General features: G+C 34.7%; 1 protein-coding gene across 1 annotated transcript in view; it reads left to right on the forward strand.

Moving 5' to 3' along the window:
- LOC122787163 (A disintegrin and metalloproteinase with thrombospondin motifs 10-like) overlaps positions 1 to 23,220 on the forward strand; it is a 1,217,364-nt gene that overhangs the window by 1,059,001 nt on the left and 135,143 nt on the right. Inside the window, exons 21-22 of the mRNA XM_044053741.1 lie at positions 1,261 to 1,390; positions 19,869 to 20,073. Coding sequence (XP_043909676.1) covers positions 1,261 to 1,390; positions 19,869 to 20,073 — 335 coding nt within the window. The remainder of the gene's footprint in view (positions 1 to 1,260; positions 1,391 to 19,868; positions 20,074 to 23,220) is intronic.

The following is a 23,220-nucleotide window of genomic DNA, read 5'->3' on the forward strand; positions in this document are numbered from 1 at the left end:
TTTGGCATGTCTAACCATTTAAGTGGGGAGAGTACAGAGCAGTGGTGGGTTCTGTAAGGGTGGCCTGTGGCAAACTTGGCGATTTTGTTGTAGCATGATTCCAGATTATTTAGGTCAGATTTACAAATGATTGTAAATACTAGGGAGCCATACAGGAGGGTGGAGAGTAGATGTGTGCAGGCAGTGGCTAGTCTGGTGTTGTCTGTAAGGTAAGGTTTAATTCTGTAAAGAGCGCCAAGTTTGGAGTGGACTTTTTTGATGGTGAGGGAGATGTGGGTGTCAAACCTTAGGTTATCATCAATTGTGACACCTAGAAGTTTGGCTTGGCTGGTGGGATCTATTTTGGTTACGTTTGTGGAAAGGATAGAAAGTGTCTTCAATTACAATAAAACCAAAACATGTCTGACTCCAATTAACTTGGTTTTGTTGGGGTTAAGTATGATTTGATGGCTAGTGAGGTAGTTTTCTATGTCCTGGAAAGATTTTTGTATTTTTGTTTGTAGGTCCTGGTGGGTGGGGGCTGTGCAGATTAATGTAGAGTCGTCAGCATATTGGACTATGGAGGCTAGTTGGGTTGAAGAGCTGAGGTTGTTAGTAAAAATTGTAAAGAGAAGGGGGTCAAGTATGGATCCTTGGGGTATACCAACAGTGATGGGTAGAAGGGGGGATGGGTGTTCTCCCATTTGGTGGCTTGCTGATGGTTAGAGAGATAACTATGGAACCAGGGAAAGGCTGTTGTGTCAAGGTCATGGAATGATAGTTTATTTAGTAGAATTTGGTGGGACTTTGTGTCAAAGGCTTTTGACATGTCAAGGAATATGGAGGAGACCATTTGGATTCTGTTTATAAGATCTTGAATGGTGTTTGTGAAAGACAGCAGGCAGTACTGGTACTTCAAAACATTTCTCAGAAGTGGCAATTCGATGTTTACAGCTTTCGCTATTTAGGTGTCAAGCTTCAGGTATTCGATTACCTAAAGCTTTGACTTTATAATATAGACCCTGTATTTGCATATTATTATTATGATTCCCCCTTTTTTTATGTCACATCCATTTTTACACGTGTTCATTGTTGCAAGAAGCACACTTTATTACCCCCCCTTGCCACAAGGACACTGCTCGGTATGTAATATCCCCTCTGTTTTTTTTGTAGAAATGTTTGCTAGTGCTGTTTAGGTTTTGCACAGGTATGAATGAATCCATGTTTCTGAAGCTCTGTTCCAGAGTATGTACTGCCAATTAATTTTTTAATATCTTACAGGTATCCAGACTCAGTCAGCAGTGTGCAAGAAACAGGCAGACAACTCTGTTGCCCTGAACCACTACTGTGATCCAGAAACTAAGCTGAAAGAAAGACAAAGAGTTTGCAATACTGAGCCCTGTCCTGCAGAGTGAGTATTTCTCAAACACTCCTATCTGTTGCTGCCTTCTTCTCTGTAGTAATGAAAGTTAAAATACTTGCTGTATAATATGGTGAAAAGAAGAATAAACATTTTTTTAAAAAAATAGAATATTATCTTCCATATCAGATCTTACCATTTCACTACTTATATGAATGAAATGTGATCATTAAAAAGAATGTGAAATTTAGGAATAAACATTTTAAAAATACAAAAGTTAGTAATGGAATCAGTAGTGAAATATCTGTCATATTTAAGATTGAGAATCTTCTTTTTTACTCAGAATGACACTTTTCATTTACTTTACAGTATCACATTTAAAATCAGTTATAAACATTTTAATTTCTTTATGTGATGAGATATGGTCACAGAATTAGCATGAAGACATTTGTTCCATAGGCACAAAAAAGTCTGCCAACGTTGTAAACGTATTGAAATTTATCAGTGCTACCATATTAAAGAATCCAAAATACTGTTGGAGCAATTCCGTTACAGTACCTTATAAATGCATCATCACCATTCTTCTAAACACAATGACAAGCATCTGTTTTATGTCCCCTCAAAAGAATATTATGGTAGATATTTTCTGCTAGCTCATGTTTTTATTTTGTTCAGCAAAATTAGTTCCATCTTTATTATTACTCTCAACACTAGCAAATATGTGTTTTAATCAATATTGAGATGCTACTCTAAGTAATTCAGGAGTTTAAGGTATAGGCTGTGGGATACACCATCCATATCAGGTGCTTTCATTCATATTCTAGAACTGGCACTGTACTGCAGCACTGAGGAGATGCTGTACCCCTGAGGTGCTGGCTTTAAAATGAGGTGTTAAACCAAGTTCCCATCTGCCTTAATGGGTGGTAATGTAACTGGATATAAATGATCCAACTACGTTTGTCGAAAATATTACAGATGACTTTAAAATCAGATCAAAGCTTAAATTGTTAAAATTTAAAAGAAAATTCAGAAAAGAAGAAACTAAAAGAAAATAAATAAAAATACATTTTCCTTCTGAAAGTATTGGGATAAATATTCATATTTTATTTCCCATTTCTTCTAATAGGCACTTCTGTCCAATGCCTTAAACATATTTGCTGCAAATAATGAAGCAAAATTCTATCTAATCAATCAAGTGCATTTTTTATGTTCTTATAATTTCAAAAAAAAAAAATATTCAAATCAAAATCAAATAATTCAAGCCACTTTAGTTTTTAGTAATTGTCTTCCAAAAACCTAAAACTCTGATATATTCTAAAAAGTAACTAACTAATTGTTTCTTCCATAAGTCTTTATTGTTTCATTTTACAGTTTCATAACTGGCTAGTTGAGCTGGTCAAATAACCCCTTTCAGTTAAAACACGGGAAAGAGAGTATATAAAATTAGTGATGATATATATAAAATTACATAAATTACAGTATATTAAAAAGGAAAATCAGTTCAAATTATGGTTGATAAGTTTCTATTCACAAGCTAGTTAAGAGAAGCAGTTTATAACAACAGATATGACACTTCCATGTACAAGAGAGAACAGTTTATAATACCACAGCGATGTTAAATCTCCAGGTATTAGCCAGTATCCTGAGAGCATTTTCACTTAGATACATACTTCAGATGATTCCAAAGGCTTTGTTTAAATGTTTCCAGATCTCCATGGATTTTAATGTCCACAGGAAGGTGATTCCATATAAAAGATACCATTCTAGAGGGAGCTTTTTCTCCAATGGCCAACATAAATCTAGATCTAAGTAGAGTGAGCAAATTTTCTTGACTACTTCTAGGTGAGTAGCTTTGTTCTCTATCTTGGAGTAGCCTTTTAAGAGGAGGGCAGAAGCAAAGCATAAGAATTTTAAATATTAGGGCACTTAGGAAATAGGTGCCTCTTTAAGTAATAGGCAGCCAATGTGCCTTTCCATGTAGCATGCAACGATGAATATTTTATTTTCAGCTCTGTGTATTTTTTTGAGTTTTGTGTGCTGTGTGAAGGACAATCAGTGATAAGGCATACTTGTCTTGGAGTGCAAGATTTTATTGGTTGAGGTCATATGGGATTCTGGGGTCAGAAGGTCTGTCAGGGTCATCCTATAACATGATTTCTGTTATGTAAGATCTTTCGTGGGAATAACATCTGTGTGAATATTGAATGTAAGAGAAGTGTCAAGTGCAATTTCCTTTTAAACTTATATATACAGAATAGGAAGGGAAGGCAGTTTTTTTTCCTACTAGATTTGTTACTCTTGATCTGAAGTTTTTTTTTTTTTTTTTTTTTTTGGTTTTAACTGTCTACACAGATGTGTAAAATTGTGTCTGACTGGGTTGATTATCCCTGTGTACTTAAAGTAGCAGATCGTCATCAACATACGATACAATGTTACAGACACCATGAAGAAACAATAAGACCAGGAGTGAACCTGGGACTGAGCCTTCTGGTATACCAGTTTAAGGTGTTGCTCCAGCAGATAGGAAGTTGTTAGCCAAGACTGCAAATGATCTGTCCTTTAAGTAATTTTTGAACTAGAGTATTTATCAAAGTTGAGTTTCATACTATATGGTTACTGTTTGCTTCTTGAAGCACAAGTCAGATCTAGAATATTCCCACAGTAATTACACTGCATTAATGTTGCTATAAATCTTATGTGTAACTGAGAGAAGAGCAGTTTGAGTGCTAAAGGAGTTTCTTAAAGCATATTGCTTGTTGCAAGAAATCCATAACTGTTCACCTGACTAAACACTTGTTAGTAGGGGAGTTTTTCAAAGATTTTTGGTAATGCTACAAAATGACTGCAGACCAGTCTCAATTTGTGAAGGTGGAACTTCAGGTTGGGTGTTAATGGTAGCATGTTTAAATTCAGTTGGAACTACACTCGTTGTTAGTGAAAGATTAAAAATAAATGTGAGATGTTTTGTAATATTTTCTGCCTAGTTTCAAGGACGTGGGATGAAGCTAACTAAACATGGTAACTGAAGAGTTTAGTTTCATTTTCAGTTATGAAAGTGAAATAAAAACTGTCTGCATAATCTGCTGAAGGACAGAGCTGGGAAGAGGGGTTGCAGGAGAGCTGTGGTTGTGAGGAAAATAAATTGCTAGTATCATCAGTAGCTGAAAGAAACTAGTTTCTATAAGGGTTAATGAAGGAGTTTATAATATGGAATAGAGCAGAATAATATTGCACTGTTGAGTCAGTAATACTGTCTGAATGCTGCATTATTCCTTGGCAGAATAAACTTTGTTCTGAAAGTGAGGAAGTGTTGCCTTTGTCTTAAGAACTGAACTTTGGCACTGTGGCTTTTATTCTGGTTTATCAACTGGTAGAGGCTTTGATTGGAAGAATAACTTTTTCCAGCTATTCAAGCCTTGTCTTTTTCTTAGAGTTTTTTTTTTTTTTATGTCATCCATAAGCCAGGGGAAGTTTAGTCATTTGAGCCATCTAAGCAGAGTGAGAAAGTGGGTTTCCTGTATGTCTGAGAGAGTACTGATGATGTATACTTTGATAGTGCATTTGTTGGATTTTCCTGGGAGTATAGAGGAGTCTAGTGTATATTATTCAAGTAGTTGTCAAGTAGTGGCTGTTTGTTTTGAGGAAAGAGTGTTGTTGTTGTGTCTTTCGGCTTTTCCCGGTTAGGGGTCGCCACAGCGGAACTACAGCACATCCCCCTCTGTCATTGCATTTTCTTTTTATCATACTCTCTCTCTCTCTCTCTCTATATATATATATATATATATATATATATATATATATATATATGGATCTACTACACATGATCAAAATTTCATTTGACTGAAAGTCATTTGATTGAGACCATAACATCAACATTCAAAATACTGAAAACTCAACTTTGACTGAAAGTCATAAGATTGAAACCTTAACAATGCTACATTTCAACATAGTAGTGGCAGTGTGTAGACTACTGTAAGGTAGGTAAAAGGTATATGCCTTTTTCCCCACTGTAGTGCGATCATGGAATTAGTATCTAGTGGGGGTGTGGGGGGCAGTCTACAACCTTGGAGGCGAATCATTCTTGAGATTTAATGACTATGTTTAAAGACTTGACTGATGTTTCTAAGAAATTTAGATCTGTTATCTGGCACCTCAGGTTATTGAAAGCATATGTGAGGGCAAACTTGGCTCCCAGTGCCCTTGAATCTGGCATTGAGAAGGAGGATGAAACTTTTTTGTCTAAATGGAGAAAGATTCAAATGACTGCCTCCAGGTTGTTTTTCGAACTGCTAATTGAATATTATGAGAAGTTGTTACCCCCTTTAAAAGCTGAACTTGATGCTAAGTTGGATATATTACAGAATTTTGAACAACAGAAGGAGTACGTGGACATCTGTGAGAATTATTTGGGAGAAATAAACTTGTATGAAAAAGATGTAAAGGCCTGTAAGCTGAAGAAGTTTAACAGGGACTTCATAAAGGGGAATGTTATGATGTTTATGTGGAAGAAAGACAAGATATCTGTGCATTTTTCTGACACTAATAAGAAGGGTGTCAGATTTAAAAGTAAACATGTTTGTTCAATTTTTTTAAAAAAGTGAATAATTTTAGTAACACAAAGTCAAGTATGTCGGATGTTTCTTCCAATGTTTCTAACACTGATCGTGAGCCAGATTTTGTTGATGGCTTCGATACTAATTCACCTGTTCATTCCCTTATAACTAAGAGACCTAAGAATAAAGCAGGTCCATTTAGACGAGCTGGTAGAAAGCACTGAGGACAAAGTCGACAAAATATTCAGGAAAGCAATAGAAACCTGCACATGAATGAAAACGGGGCTGCTATTTCTAATACAAATGAGAATGACTCGATTGCTAATTTGACTTCTTATGACTGTACACATTCCTGTGACTTGCGTAGATGTTAAGCAGTTCTGTCGTATTTTGAATTTGAGGTATTATTATGCCACAAAGGAAGATCTGGGTTCAACTAATGTGTTTAGGGTGAAAAAAAATCTAACTTTCAACCACTGTATTACCCAAAAGTAAAACTTTTTGAGGAACAGGTTTTATGTAACTTGCATGTTAAACAAAATGTTATTTTTAAGAATTATGGCAGTAACCTGAATAAATATGAGGAAGAAGCCCTTAAAAAGGTGAGAAATAATTCTGATTTAGTCATTACTTCAGCTGATAAAGGTGGGGCAGTGGTGCTCTGGGATTCTCCCAGTTATGAGACTTAAGTTAGGCAACAGCTTGATAGAAGAATGTATTTTAAGTTACCTCTGGACCCCACATTACAATTTAAAAAACTTATTGATTTTCTTATGGAATCCAGTAAGAAGGGCTTGATTGATGATCAGTTGGGGGGGGGTGAATTAAAGGTGGATGACCCTAAACAACAATATTTTTACATTTTACCTGAGATACACAAGACTGTGATAAACTCCCCAGGTAGACCCATAGTCTCCAGTTGGGGTTCATTGACAGAACCACTATCTATGTATTTGGAGTCTGCATAGAAGCCTTTATTAGGTTTATTAAGAGTGTCTTAAGGATTCTACCGAGTTCCTTAAAATTATTAATGACGTTTAGGTTTCTAATACTGCCTTCATGGGTATGCTTGATGTACAATCCCTATATACAAGTATACCCAATGAGGGTGGTCTTGCAGCAGTTAAATACTGGTTACAGATATCAGGTGTATACTCTCCTGAAAAGATTGAGTTTATATGGTATTAGAAAGTAATGTGTTTTACATCTGTACATTCAAGCAAGTTTCTGATATACTTTCTGCTTCCACATTTAATGCATTTATTTATGTTTATGGTCAGATATGAAGCAATATATACAGACTGCTCAATGCTTTTTATGATTTATTACTGTGCTTGGAATACGTTTTATAAATCTTTATATTTGATAATGGGAATATTATTTTTATTGCTATGTCTTTAATAAATGTCTGCTTTTATTGATTGGGAGGGGCTTTTTATTAATGTCATCACATGATTGCTGAACGTTCTGTGATTGGTTGAGTTTTTATTTTAAATAGTACCTAGACATTGTGTTCTGTCATGGTCTGATGAAGCAGAGGTTACTCTGTGAAAGTGCTTACCTTCTGTTTTAATAAAGTTATTTTTATATATAGTGATTTAAATTCATATTTGGGAGGAGTTTCTGTAACTGTTTTAGATGGCAATATGCCAGTGGGGAGTGGCACATGTTTTAATGGTGCAAGATACCACCATACAATAAATAAAGTCTTTTACCTCTGTTAATACTTCCAAACTATGCTCCATTAGACAATTAATTACATGCACCACTGAATGGATTGTATATGGTCATTTGCCAATATGGTGCATTTTATGTTGGCCAAATTTCTAGGGCTTTTAAAAATAGGATTGCTGTACATCTAAGTTTTATAAATTGTCAGCATCGCAGAAGTATCCTTTATAAACATAAAATGTAACATTCTTCATCACATTTTATTTTTATAGGATTAGAATGCATTAGGGGCAAGGGTTTCACTAATTCTTATAAGCATATATTGTTAGACCGTAAAGTGAAAATGTGGATAGAGAATCTTGGGGCTATGTAAAAGCCAGGTTTGAATGAACACTGGTAATTTGTTTTTATAAAATAATTTCTAATATTGTGATGTACATGGGCATATATTAAGAAGTAAGAATTGTATATGTATATGCATGCACATGCTGATGAACACATACACACACACACACACACACACACATATATATATATATATATATATATATATATATAGGTTCTTGTATTTACATACACGTGCATGTGCATATAAATATGTATATACGTGCATATTTGAATGCACACATATATATTTGTGTTTTTTTAAATGTGTGCATTAATTTGTGAGTTGGAAAAGTATTTAGAGTATGAATTTTGATGCACATGTACTTGTTGGATATGCATTCATGCAGGTATGGGTGTATTTAAGTATGTATTTTCACTACCTGTTTGGAATTGGTGCAACTCTTGAAATAGGGGTATGTTTCTTTAAATAGAGTTTATTTAAATGAACAGGAGATTGTATGCCTTTGCACTGATGAAACGTTTTATGTAAAACCGGTCTGTGATGGTCATGTTGGTTGGAGGCTGTTTCCACTATTTTAGATTTTAGATTTTTATGTATTGCTTTTTCAAGATATTCAAGGAATTAAAGGAATTATACTTGAAACTTTGTTTTTGGAGTGCTGGAGGTTTTTGTCTTTGATATATATATCATTACTTTTACAAAAATCATGCATATGTATATCACATTTTGACCTGTTCCATATTTCATAGCTGAAACATTTCCATGCCTAAACTTTGCCAAATAGCTATAAAATGATATGACATAAATGTTTCAATACCATTCTTTACTCTTAGAATAAAGTTAGTCAGTGGTAGCTAAATAATAACTGTAATGGTGTTGTTTCATACATAAAACAATTCACAGATAACATTCTTTTTTTACCTTCCTAATGCCTTCCCAAATCAGTTCATATTTTTACACAATATTAACCCCACATATTTCTGTCTTTCAATTATTGAATTATTATCAGGATATAATAAATATACCAGGATGCAGAAACCACAAATGAAGTTATACATAAACACATTCTTTAGAGGAAAAACAATGCACATTTAACTGTGAATTAATTGATATCCCACAAAATAAAATGAGCAATAATTTCCTTTCCAACATTTTCAGATAGATCAAATGCCTTTTTACATTACTTCTAAAATCAGAAAATTCTAAATTATTTAAACATCTAACTAAAGGATATAGGATGAAATAAAGTAATAGCAGCTGTGATCATCCATATGATTTCCTTCCATTGTTAACTTTCTATATTTATAAATCCAAAAGTAATTCCAAAAGTATAAATTCATTATTCTGAAATAAATTTGACAACTGTTTCTCCGGTATTTATCTAAGCTTATTTCCAGAATATTACACTGTAATTCTTTGGTCACTAATGCCATCAAATAAAAAGAAATGCATTGTGTTTTATTATAAATAATACCAGTACTTTACTTAATTATCAGATTTCCCATTTCCATTAATATCCTTATTAATAACCTACATTTACTGCCATTATCTTTGCATATACCATACATTTTACTTCTAAAATGTTACATTGTTAATGCTTAACTAATGATTTACAATCTACATTACCTAAAGCTTTTTGCATTAGCATTTCCCCTTAAATATAGCCAACACATATTTCCTCATTCCAAATCCCATACCTAAACAATCCCTTTATTATTTGTAACAAAAAAGGTCCATTTCTAAATTTTCCAAGATACTTTTCTGGAAATATATGGAACATAATTTCTTCCTGGTCATCCTTCTGTATTAACTTATTTTGAAGCAAGTTTTAGTTCTTATACACTTATTTCTTTATTTATTATTATTCCTCCTCCTTTTAACAAATTTAATCCCCAATGTTTTGATACAATAATTATATTCTTTAGTACAAGTCTTTTTAAATATTTTTCCTATATGCTTCATACTTTTCTAACAGTGATCATTATTTATTAATCCTTCCAGGAAACAATCTTTTTGTTTTGCAGAATAAATAGAAAATTATAAAATCAGTTCTATGAATTCATGTATACCATATGCCTGTGCCTGAGGTATCACTCTATCAGTTTTGTCTTATCTAGTTTATAATGTTTTTCTCTGCATGAGCCCCATGCATAAGTTAAAATCAAGTAAAATGGTGATTTGATTCCATTTTGCATAAAAGAAAAGGAAAACACATGTATTCTACTGTATTTAAAGTCAACTACATATTTAAATTTGTTTAGAGTGGTTCCTTTAATGTTTTATTGCATTTACTACATTTTCTTTGAAAATGAAGTTACAGCTATTAATTGAAGGCATTTTATTATTTCTATTGTTTTTCAAATGGGTTCTTTGTTGTTAAGTGGAATAATTAGTGTCACTGCACTTATTTGCCATATATTTTAGTCACTTTTCAAATGTACAGCAAAAAAGCCAGTTTTGGCCAGTTGTGTGGGTCATCTAAAAAGTATAGTGATTAGACCTAGAAACAATTGGGGTGATTACTGCAGTTTTGGGAAGATAAATACTATGTTGGAGCTTTAGCTGTTTTTCATTGGCTATTTCATTTTCCTTGTTTAGTTTATATTGCAATATGTACTCCATAGAGAGGTACTCAGAGTTGCAACTCTACCTAATATAACTCAACATAACCAAATCTGAACAGTAATTAGACCCATATTACATACAGATGCACCAAACTGTACAGAACTGCTTAATGCTCAGACTAGCATGCCTAGCACCATAAATGTAGCTTGTAGCAGCCCCTAGTGGTACTATTGTGTGCTACTTAGCCTACAACACCTACAAAAACTGTAGATGGTCTGAAGAAGTGATCTGTTGAGATTGCAAAAGCAATTATCATTGGTTATTAAAGCTGTTTTCTACAGTTTCCTTGGAGTTTTTTTGATGCTGATTGTGTTCCTCTGCTGTGGTTCTATGCCGGGAATATCCTCTGCATTTTGAATATTTTGTTACCCTGTGCACTGTTTGACCTCAGGGCAGCTTTTGTTTGTCTTTTCACATACCAATATGTTCAGCAGAGTTGTACCCATGTCAAATTCAAGGAAAAATTAGATAACTGGATGGGCAGCTTCAAATTCTCCCACAGTCTATCCTGTATTGTAATCTCTGGGGCTAGAGAGAAGTAGGCTTGTAATGGTCTGCAAACCAATTACCCAATACTTACTTATGAACCTAGGCATTGTTGTAATCTGCCTAAGCATTAAAATCCTTTATTCTAATAGCATGGTATACAAAATAATTGCTAACTGTAACGCATTTCTAATATGTAGTGCAGATACACAAACATGTTCCTCTCTTCAAAGAAATCTTTACATCTATAGAACATCTATAGAACATTATCCTGCATGTTTCCAACTTTTATGTGGAAATGGCTAATGAAATATTATTTTGTGAGTTTAAATGCAGATTCTAACATATTCAGAGATATTCCAAGGCCAGAGGTCTTACAACCATTTACATCATTCCGGTACCCTCCCTCAGGCCACATCTCCTTTAGCCAGGAAGGCCATACCACTCAATTGTAGAGTAAATTTGAAGATACCAACCCACTCATATAGTTTGTTTAAAGGAAGATGGTGAGTTGCACTGCTTAATATGCAGGGGATGTTTATTCCAGGAGTTTGAGAGGCACTGGGCTATAAATCTGTCCAAGCATGATTGTTCATTTATCTGGTGGCGAAGAATTAGGTCTCTGGATCTAGTACTAGCAGAGATATTGGACTTGTGGAGAAGCAGAAGACCCAGGATAATCAGATCTATAAAGGTGTAGTAAGAGAGACAGACATCTTCCCTGAAAAGTCGGTAAGACACTGAACAAAGGGATAGAGCTTCCAGACCATCTTTGTAGCTCAGAAACTAAGCTTATAGTCTTTTTGGTTATGGAAATTTTGCAGTTACGGATGCTTATGTAAATTATAGATTAAGCAAGTGCTTTTCTTTAAAGCCTATGTTAATGACTTGAATGATCAAGTGAGGCTTGTTTTTATACAAACTGGTTGATCTGATTGGTCTATGTTAATGACTCGTTGTTTGCAGAAGGTACTCCTCACCTGTAACACTATTTAAAATGGGTTTGGATTTATGTTGCGGTGAGGAAAAGCTGCACCACTGAATAAATGTACGTCTCCTGGAGCTTTTATTGCTCATGTTTATATATGCCCTAGGTATCCAAGGGACAGAAGTCCATCAGTGATATAAAGAGACAGAATGGTAATAGTGATTGGAAGTAAAGAATGTGGAAAGTCAGAACTGGGGTTTGCCTTCCTTGCAGTCTTAAATTGATCCTTAGTAGCAGCATATAACTTTAATCAGGGTTTTATAGGTTCATAGGATGATACTAAGCTATTGGCCTGGAGGCCCTTATAAGCCTAGCCAAGAATTTCACCCATGCTCCCACAAAGTCAGCACCTGTTATAACAGGGAGAAACAATTACTAGTGTAAATGGAAAGATCTTCAATAAAAAAAATGAAGGTGAGTGGGCAGGTAAAAGTACTTAAGACACTCAAATTAGGGAAATTGTGAAATACAGGAAGAGAATTTATTGGGGAAAAGGATTAGAGTGCAACACTGTGGAAGGAGGAAGCCTGCTGCATATATAATGGATGCTTAAGAGGGATGTGTGAGCAAAAACTGGCTGTAGAAAATGGAACAAATGAAAGATGAACAGCTGATGAAGATGTGAGTGTAAAGTTAAGGATTAACTTAAGATTCAGGGGAGGCAAAGCTAGACTGGGAGCAATATAGAAGACTGAGATACTGTTAGACGTTGGTAAAAGTTACAAGATGGAGAGAGAAAAGCATAGAAGGTAAATATAGTAAGACTAAAAGAGAAAACTGGAAGAGGGAAACACTGAAATGGAGAGAACGGATGGCAGAGAGTAGGTGAGATAAGGATGGAAAAAACAGGGGTGTTGTATACTACAGAACAAGGAATAGGTGGGAATATAAGAACTTTCAAAATGATTAAGCATCCCATTACTGGTTTAGGTCAGCAACTGTGGATGATTCACACGTGGTTCTATGCTCTGGTAAGGCTGTTTAAAGAAGGGTAGACAGAGATCAGAGCTGGTTGTTGGGTCATGGAGCTGGACTGAAACCCATTTTGGAAGTCTGAACAGGCTAAGCATATAGAAAAGTAGGAGTGAATAAGTTGGGGCTAATTATAGCATATTTCTCAGTTATCAGTTTTGTATATAGGTAAGGAGTCAGAAAAATATAACTAAGGTGGGCAGAGGTCAAACGCTAATACCAGCAGGCATGTTGCTGAGACATGGAAGTTTGTAAAAGGAGAGAGAGAGAGAGGCAGATACAGGTAGAATAAGCCAAACTGATTAATTTTAAAAAAGGTAATTCAGCCAATAAAGATGAAAAAGGAAAGGATGCAAAAGATAGGTTCCTTATCAGAAGACCGAAGACGCATTCTTTCGAATGCGTCTTGGTTGAACTCAAAAGCCTGAAACGGCAAAATATTGAAGTGGCTTTTAAGCAAATTCTTTCCCTAGGAAAGAATTTGCTTGGCCGCTTTTTTACTTGGCAGTTTTCGGCACTGTTGTGCGGTCTCTGAGTTGGTATATTTAACTAGGAGGGTGTGGGGTGGGTGTTTTATTTATTTATTTTTTTGTTGGAACAGCAATTTTCTTCCCTAGGAAAAAAAATTGCTGTTCTGACAGTTCGAAATTGTAAGCTTTCGCTTACATATGGTCAATTAATCACCGTTCACTTTTTTAAGCATTTGGTGATCTAATATAGACTTAAAAGATATTGTTGTGGCATAATGTAACAAAGTATAATGTGATTAAGGGGTGTGGTTCTATCAGTGTGGCATAATGTAACAAAGTATAATGTGATTAAGGGGCATGGTTCTATCTGCATGACAATGTAACAAAGTATAATGTGATTAAGGGGCGTGGTTCTATCAGCGTGGCATAATGTAACAAAGTATAATGTGATTAAGGGGCATGGTTCTATCTGCATGACATAGTGTAACAAACTATAATGTGATAAGGGGCGTGGCTCTATCATCGTGACATAATTTAACAAAGTATAATGTGATTAAGGGATGTGGTTCTATCAGCTTGACATAATGTAACAAAGTATAATGTGATTAAGGGGTGTGGTTCTATCAGCGTGGCATAATGTAACAAAGTATAATGTGATTAAGGGGCATGGTTCTATCTGCATGACAATGTAACAAAGTATAATGTGATTAAGGGGCGTGGTTCTATCAGCATGATATAATGTAACAAAGTATAATGTGAATAAGGGGTGTGGTTCTATCAGCATGACATAATATAACAAAGTATAATGTGATTAAGGGGTGTGGTTCTATTAGTGTGACATAATGTAAAAAAGTGTAATGTGTTTAAAGGATGAGGTTCTATCACACTGAGGAGGAAAATCATAAAGGGAAGAGTTGTTGAAGGATGGAGATTTGGGTTCGAATAGAGGGAGTTTTGGTGATTGATGGCAGAGAATGAAGGGATAGACATGCAAACAGGTTCTACTGGGAGGATTTCTGGCAAAACAGGATGAGTTTGAATGCAATGGCTTATAAAAGCTTTTGCCGGACATTTAGTAGGAGATAATGTCATTTGAAAGAGATATCTAATCACATTGCAGTTACATTTTTAAATTAAAATTACAACATAAAAAATAGACGCCACATTATGATAAACTGTGTTGTTCCTCAGTGTAATTTGTAAAACAAGAAATATGGCACTAAAGGGGCAATCAAATGGAAACAGACAATTCAATAAAGTGCATAAAACGCTTTTCGTTTAAATCAACTTCCTCAGATGCATAAAAAGTTAAAAAAGATCACAACTTATAAAACCATGTGATAAACAGTTAACCATTCAGTATACTGTCTTATGACATCATCAGATTAGCTAAACATTAACCCTTTCTTAACACAAGTGAAATGATTGCCATTTCAGTGCCATATTTGTTGAGTTGTAATCATTTTGTGTGTCTTTTTGGTATCCAGTTTGTTTCATGGCATCTGGAGGGGTCAGCAGTCTGAGTATGTTCTCCCAGCTTCAGGATAAAGCTGAATCAGGGGACTTGACAGTGCTTATAGAGGTCATGTCTAAATGGATGGAAACGTTGACCTCACGTTTAGAACAGTTAGATCAACAACATTGTGTGCTTTGTAATTTGTTGTCGACATCTACTGCCAAGCCAACGGATCAATAAACTGCTGTTAAAAATAAACAAGTGCAACTACCTATGCGAGTGCATTTTAATATGAGTAATACTTCACCAGTGAGCATTTGTTTGTCGCAAGGAGCTCACAAATGGAAGAAGGAACCATTGTTCATGCTCAACAAGACAACATTACCTCGGGGCTTATTGGGGTCCCCATTTTTATGGATTGGTTGAATGGAGGATTCTCATTTTCTGTTGATGTGCACAGCTCATCTAGGGGACAACCGGCTGGAGGTAATGAAACTACCAATACTGCTAACATGCTTAAACTGTAGACATTAAATTAGTTAAGTTAAAAAAGCTACAGCTTGAGATTTCATATTTCAAAGAATGCCTGCAACAACGTGTAGTGCCCAAGGGTTTAAGGAGATTCCAGTATCCAACTGGCCTTGAAAATAATTCTGTGTTTCACTCAGACCTGCTTCATTTATTTGATAAACGGGTTTCAGCTACTGAAACTAATGATTGAACATTATGGCTTATGGGTTGATACTATCTCTAAGGAAGTGACTGAACTAGATCATGCTGTTAAAGTACATGTGGACTTTATTAGATACCAATATGACTATGCCAGAATTTTCACCAGCATAGACCAGTATTTGATGAAATTAAAAGCAACAAAAGTAAAAAAAAACTACAGTGGGATCGCACAGCTTATGATAATGGGTTGGCTTATCCTAGCCCACCAAAATCACAGACTTGGGCACCTAATCATCCTGTAAGAATACAAGATCAACTACAGGAAGGGGTCTTAACCTAGAGTTTAAATCCAGTGCCCCAGAGATATGGCTTACCCTCCAATCAGGGTGATACTACCGAGCCCACTTCCATAAGAAGAAGTGAAAGAATTCAGAACTTGAATGGTGGGGGACAACAACAGGTTACAATCAATCAGTCAGGAGCTATACCCAAACAATCAAATTGAGTTTACAACAAGAAGAACAATTGAAAATACAACAACAAAAAGAAACGTTAGGTGGGAACACTGATTTGAATGATGGGTTGACTATCATTAAAAATAAAACTGGTGACTTTCAAATCTTTAATTATTTGACAGTACATATTAATCCCAAAATTGTTGAACTTTTAGCTAAGGGCTACATGTTTGTACCTTCGCAACACATCAATGCTGCATAACAATTTTGGACATTAAGAATTTTACTAGGAAATTAAACCTAAATTTAATATTTGGGGAAATAGTAGTAGTGGTCCAGAAATTGTCAGTTCATTACATGTTCCTAGCATATACAACCCACCTTTACATCCGATGTTACAGACATTTGAACATTTGTGTGAATTAGATTTATGATTTGCAGTGAGAAATTTTAGGAATAACTCTAATAGTAGGAATATTAACAAGGATGACTGGGAAGAACTCAGCTTGTTAAGATCTCTCAAAATTCGTATTTCTAGGCCTGATAAAGGGGCTGTTCTAACCATTATGAACCAATGTGATTATGTAAAGCATATGAAAGTCATTCTAGCAGGTGAGGCTTACAGGTAGCATCCCTGAGTGAGGTTAATATGGCCTACCAATGTATTAAGGCTTATTTAAATGACTTATTTATCGATGCCCGTATAGATGTCAATATGTTCAACTATATGTCTATGCCATACCCCAAGATTCCGATACTGATCTGCATCCCCAAGATCCATAAGGATCTGTTTGATCCACTGATGAGGCCTTTGGTGGATGGATGGGACTCTGTTACCTATCCATGTGCTACAATTGTGGATTCCATACTTAAAAGATGCTTGATGGATGAGAGTCAAGTATGTAAAGATTCCTGGTAATTTTTGAAGATCAGTGAACCAAGATACGATGAAGTTTACAATTTTCTCACCAGAGATGTGAAAGATTTATACACATCTATTCCACATCTGGAAGGCACTGAATAGCTAGAACAGATGTTGAGAAGGAAAGGGCCTCCCAAAACAGAAATTTCACTGGTATCGGAGTTGTTGGACATTATTTTGTCGCACAATTATTTTGTCTTTGAGAAAGAATACTTTCTACAAAAAATAGGTGTTGCCATGGGCTCCCCTTGTTGAGCCAGTCTGGTAAATTTGGTGATGGCATTCTGGAAAACAAGTTTTTACATTCCTCCTACTTGAAAATAAATTCTGATTTCATTCTACACCTGCTTTTTGGATGATATTTTTATCATACTTAAGTGAGATTTGGTAGATGCTAATTGACTAGTTGAATACTTCAACCACACCACATCTTCTTTGAAATTTACGTTCACATTTAATAGGGAAGAAATTGCCTATTTGGATATTAATCTTAGGAAAGACAGGGCTAACAACTGTTATCTGTCAAAAATCTACAGGAAGAGCACCTACTCTAACTCTTTTCTCCATTATTCTAGCTGCCACCCACACCATCAGAAACGTTCAGTCATCAAAGGCCAGTTGGTGAGAGCAGCTAGGATTATATCAATGGATGGAGATTTTGTTTCAGAATGTTCCCTGTTAAAAGAAATGTTATTAGCTCATGCATATCCAAATGACTTAATTGATTACCTTATTACCGAAGTAAAAAACTAAAATATTTGCAGGAATTTATTCACCAATTTTATGTTCTAACTTAGATCTAAATTTATCTATGGGTACTGGATCAGTAATATTTTATTTAACAAGTAGGTCAGACACCCAGTCAGACTTACCCTTAGCTTGGTTAGCACTTATAGCTTAGATAGTAACCTATTAAACTCAGTCCGTAAAAATTGGGAATTGTTTAGAGGTGACCAGGTGATGTTCAATAAATTAGGTTGCTCTCCCAAAATCATTTATAGGCGAGAATGTAACATAAAGAACTTACTGGAGTCAAATAAGATGCAGTCTATCAAATTTCCAGGGATGTATAAATGTGAGTCTTGTAGTTACTGTAGATTTATAGATGTGGGTAACACTTTTTTGATTAATGACCGTACCTACAAAATAAAAAATAGATTTAACTGCAACTCTAAATTTGTGGTTTATCCAGGTAAGTGTCAGTCCTGCCCAGCATTGTATAGTGGGAAGATGGAGCATAGGCTCCGTGAAGGTGTGTATGAACACCAATACACCATAAATAAAGGGAAGATAGACAATGCACTAGCTAGACATATTTCAGCTGCACCAGACCACAAATTTAAATTCAAAATAATTGATCATGTTACACAGGACATTCGAGGTGGTCCCACCTCATTGAAACTTGAAGAATTGGAATGGTATTGGCAGATCCATTTAAATGCATACTGACGTGTTCGATTAAATGTATGCTGAAATTGAAAAGTTTGACCAGATAACAGGGCTTTTTATTTATAATTGCCATGGGTATTTACTATTTGTCTATTGTCTGGTTGCAGTATGTACTCACTTTTCAACATACTAGTAGCCTAGGTGCTAATACAGTATCAGTTATTTGGTTTGTTCCTTTAGGTTGTTAGTTTTTCCATTTTGTTTATGCTCCACCAGTTCTTGGTGCAGCATATAGTGGTGAATTTGATCTTCTTCTTCTTCGTCTTTGGGCTTTTCCCGGTTAGGGGTCACCAAAATGGATCACATGTCTGCTCATGATTGGCAGTGGAGTTTTACAGTATCAAGTTGCCAGCCCGGCGCCAAACCTTCCACAGAAGGCACACACACTCACACCTAGGGCCAATTTAGAGAATCCAATCCACCTACAGCATGTCTTTGGGATGTGGGAGGAAACCGGAGCACCCAGAGGAAACCCACACAACCACAGGGAGGACATGCAGACTCTGCACAGAAGGCACCCCAGCCGAGGATTGAACCGGAGAACCTCTTGCTGTGAGGCAGTAATGCTAACCGCTGGACCACCACGGCCATAGTGGTGAATTTGATAATATACATATATACATTTGTATATCAATTAATATGGATGTTTTTATCCCTTTATTTATTATTATACTCATATAAATATATGATTTTTAGTAATATTTGCATATGTTAAAGCAGTCATTTACTTTGTAGTTAGCTACTAGTGTTGTAATAATAAATGCAGCATTCTAGGAACAGGGCACACTTTATATGTACTATCATTGCATTTCCCTTGTGTTAAGAAAGGGTTAATATTTAGCTAATTTGATGATGTCACAAGACAGTATACTGAATGGTTAACTGTTTATCACATGGTTTTATAAGTTATTAGAAACAAAATCACCAATGAAAACCAAGTGTCCCAACTGGAAAACAAGCGTATATAATAACAAAATACCAGTAGGACAGCCACGGCAATAAAGAATCTCTTTTAATGCTGACATAAACCATAAAATAGGACTTTTATGGTTTATGTCAGCATTAAAAGAGATTTTTTTATTGCTGTGGCTGTCCTACTGGTGTTTTGTTATTATGGTTTTATAAGTTGTGATCTTTTTTTAACTTTTTATGCATCTGAGGAAGTTGATTAAACGAAAAGCGCTTTATGCACTTTATTGAACTGTCCATTTCTATTTGATTGCTGCTTTAGTGCCATATTTCTTGAGCTGTAATCATTTTGTGTCTTTTTGGTATCCTCAGTGTAATTTGTGTTAGATAATCCCTATGTAGTAGTGTAAAATATTTTCTAGATACTAATATGCCCTAGTAATGATTTTAAATTCTAGGATTGCTGTATATTAATAAGAATGATGCTGTATTTATGAGCCACAGCCTTTTTAAAAATAAAAGTGATTCCTTTCTTCATTATTGTATTTGCAGCTGGTTTGTGGGAGAGTGGTCAGAATGTAGTCGGACTTGCAATGGAGGACTGCGCACACGGAGTGTTGTATGCAAAAGAAGAATTTCTGCAACAGAGACTAAGGCACTGGATGATGATGCCTGTCCAAAGTCAAGACCCAAGATGGTGGAGGCTTGCAGTAATCAAACATGTCCACCTGAATGGGTATCATTAGACTGGTCTGAGGTAGGAAAGTTATAAATAGTGTGCCAAAGAATAACAAGTAATCCCAACAATTAAACAACACGCATTTCTAATGACTCCAATGGCATCTCCATAAGGAAATTCTTTCCTAACTTTTCCTTTGCTTATTAAAGTTATGGATGTCTGCTTTGCAGAGATTTGCACTGCTCACCCACTGTTGTCCTGCAGCTTGTTTATTTGTATTTGTGTGTTGTTGGTTTCTTGTTTGTTTTATTTATTATCTAGATAATATTTATTATCTGGGTAAACCCACTTAGCACAAACCTGTTTTCTGGAAGAAATGGGAATATTGACTGGTTAAGTAACTTGCTTAAAGTCATACAGTAGACAAATAGAGACTAAAATAATCTCACCCTGAGTTACAGGTGACATATGTTAGAAAATCACAGCCTTGATCCCTTACACTAAAATGTATTAACAAAATAATCAACTTTATAGCAGTTATGAAAAATTATTCACCAATTTATGGAGTTATCAGTTAATACGTTTTTAACTTTAACCCTAGCATTTCGAAATAAAAACATATTGAGATGCTATTTTTGTAGGAATCAAACACCTCCCACACCTAAAACTTATATTATAAACATCAAACTTGCCCTTGACATAAAAACAGGCCACATAATTATCGAATTTTGATAAACAGAGTTTCAGATGCTTGGCTCCTTAAAACTATCATTTAATTAAACTGTGTGTCAGTAATTATTTGAGGGGATTGGTGAATTTTATACCCTTTAGTAAGCCAGCCTTATTGTATTCAGATACTATTATTAATTCTTGCCTATTTGACCCTGTATAAAGTTTTTCATTATTCTATTAATATATACACACATTTCTCGAATTGAAGATTTAATTCAGGCCTTACTAGTTTATCTTCCTTACATAGGATGTAGTGTTATATAATCATACACAACTTCTTACATAATAATATACTTACATTTTTGTAGGAGTGGAGACATTAGTTGGATTTCATGTTGTTGTCCTGATTTTATTAATATAAATATTTTATTAATATAAATGTTTATTTATAAGAAGTTTATGTAGAGAATATGTCTTAGTTAGTATTCTTATTACAATTTAAAAATGTTGTTGTTGTTTAAATGTATTAGCCCTTTAAAAATATTGGGATGTAGTTAGTTATGTGTTTAATTTAATTAACTACTTTAATTACTTTTAATTAGCTTCCTGTTTTGTATAAAAAGCTGTGCTTTGAGTATGTCATTGTACAAGTCTGAAGAAGGCGGAGGAATATCCTTAGCCGAAAGCGCTTACTATCACTATTAATAAACAGTCCGTGCTGTTGCTGCTTTGTCCGATTCCGCTTATTTACATTATTTCAGTTTTTAGTTTTTCGTCCTTTACTATATTTCTTTTAACATAATTAGGGTGGCTACTCATGAATTCCAGGTAGTCGTTAGAAAATGTGGGCTTCCTATACAAACTAGACTGAAACTTTTTTAGATTAAAATCCTTAAATAATGTAACATCCAAGAAATTAATACTTTCACTATTTGTGCATCCAGTAAATTTAAAATAGTCACAAACTTGGTTTAAAAAATCCATTAACTTTTCATGTGATCCTTCACCTTTTCATAAAATAAACACATCATCTAAATACCTTAGATATAGATGCCAACAATCCTTAAGGGGTGAGTTAAATAAAAACATAGATTCCCATCTATACATCACAAGATTAGCAAATGTCGGGGCACAACAGTTACCCATCGCAACACCCCTAACCTGTCTAAAAAATTCTCCCCCAAATGTAAAAAAATTATATTTTAATACTAACTCCATCAATTCTAATATAAAATTAATCATACTACTACTTAAACTACTTTCCATATCCAAAACTTCTTGGAACATTTCCAGACCTATATCATGGGGAATAGATGTATATAGGTCCACCACGTCCATAGTAGAGAAACAAATGTCATCATTATAACATTCATTATTCACTCTTTTTAAAAAGTCCCAGGAATCTATTAAAATATGCTTCACTGGTGATATAGCACTTTTAACAACTCGATCAATAAAATCCCCCAAGGGATACAAAATACTATTAAAACCAGGAATAATAAGTCTATAGGGTGAATCAACCAAGTCTTTATGGGTTTTAGGAATACCAAAGGCAAGTGGAATGGTTGGATGTTCCACCATCAGAAAGTTAAATACTTCCTCATTAATCACCCTCTGAAATAATGAGTCCTCCAGTATTAATTTAATCTTCCTATGGGCCAAGTTTATCTCATTCCTTGAAACCATTTCATACTTAGATCCATCATTTAACATACAAAAAATGTTATTATGATAGTCCACATTATTAACTATTACCATTCCCCCTCCCTTATCAGGCTTCATATATCTAACTTTATCATCACGTTAAGATGATTCGTCCTTAATCAAATTAAAAACTCTCCTTTTATGTTCATTAAGCTTTTTGTATATTTCCTGAGAACATACACTTTCAAAGGAACTTAGGATAGGTAATAAAGGGGGGTTATAACAACTTTTTTTCTTTATCATATTCTTTTTCTTGGGAGTATTTCCTTCATTACTATCTCTGTTTAACACCTTAAGATTTAATTTCCTAACAAATATTTTCAATTCTATTAAGGTTTTACTAACATCTTCTCTAGCCATTGGAACAAACTTTAACCCTCTCATTAATAAATGAAACAATCCTTTACCCAGCTCTAATCCTACATAATTATAAATGTTAAACCCATTTTTGAGAAATACTAATCCATCATCAGAAATAATGTCTTCAGACAGGTTGTTCACATTTGCCACCTCAATTATTCGTAACTGTTCTTTCGTCGGTTCATTGGGTTTCGATAATTGTATCGAAATCTCCCTTCCACCCTGTCCCCTAAAAAATCAGATTTATCTAATCTTCCTTGATTTTTATTAAAAATCCTTTCTGACCTTCTTAATGGTGGGAATTCAGTGTCATAAGAGTTCACATTACTAATCTGTTTATTATTAACATTTTGTTTCAGACTACCCATAGTTGTAGAGTCATTATTACTTTCACTAACAGTGTCTAAATATGCTTTAGGTAAAGGATATATATATATATATATATATATATATATATATATATATATATATATACACAAACATATATCA

This window comes from Protopterus annectens, chromosome 13.part0 (assembly GCF_019279795.1).
Source record: "Protopterus annectens isolate FY-2018-M chromosome 13.part0, PAN1.0, whole genome shotgun sequence".
Lineage (NCBI taxonomy): Eukaryota > Metazoa > Chordata > Ceratodontiformes > Protopteridae > Protopterus > Protopterus annectens.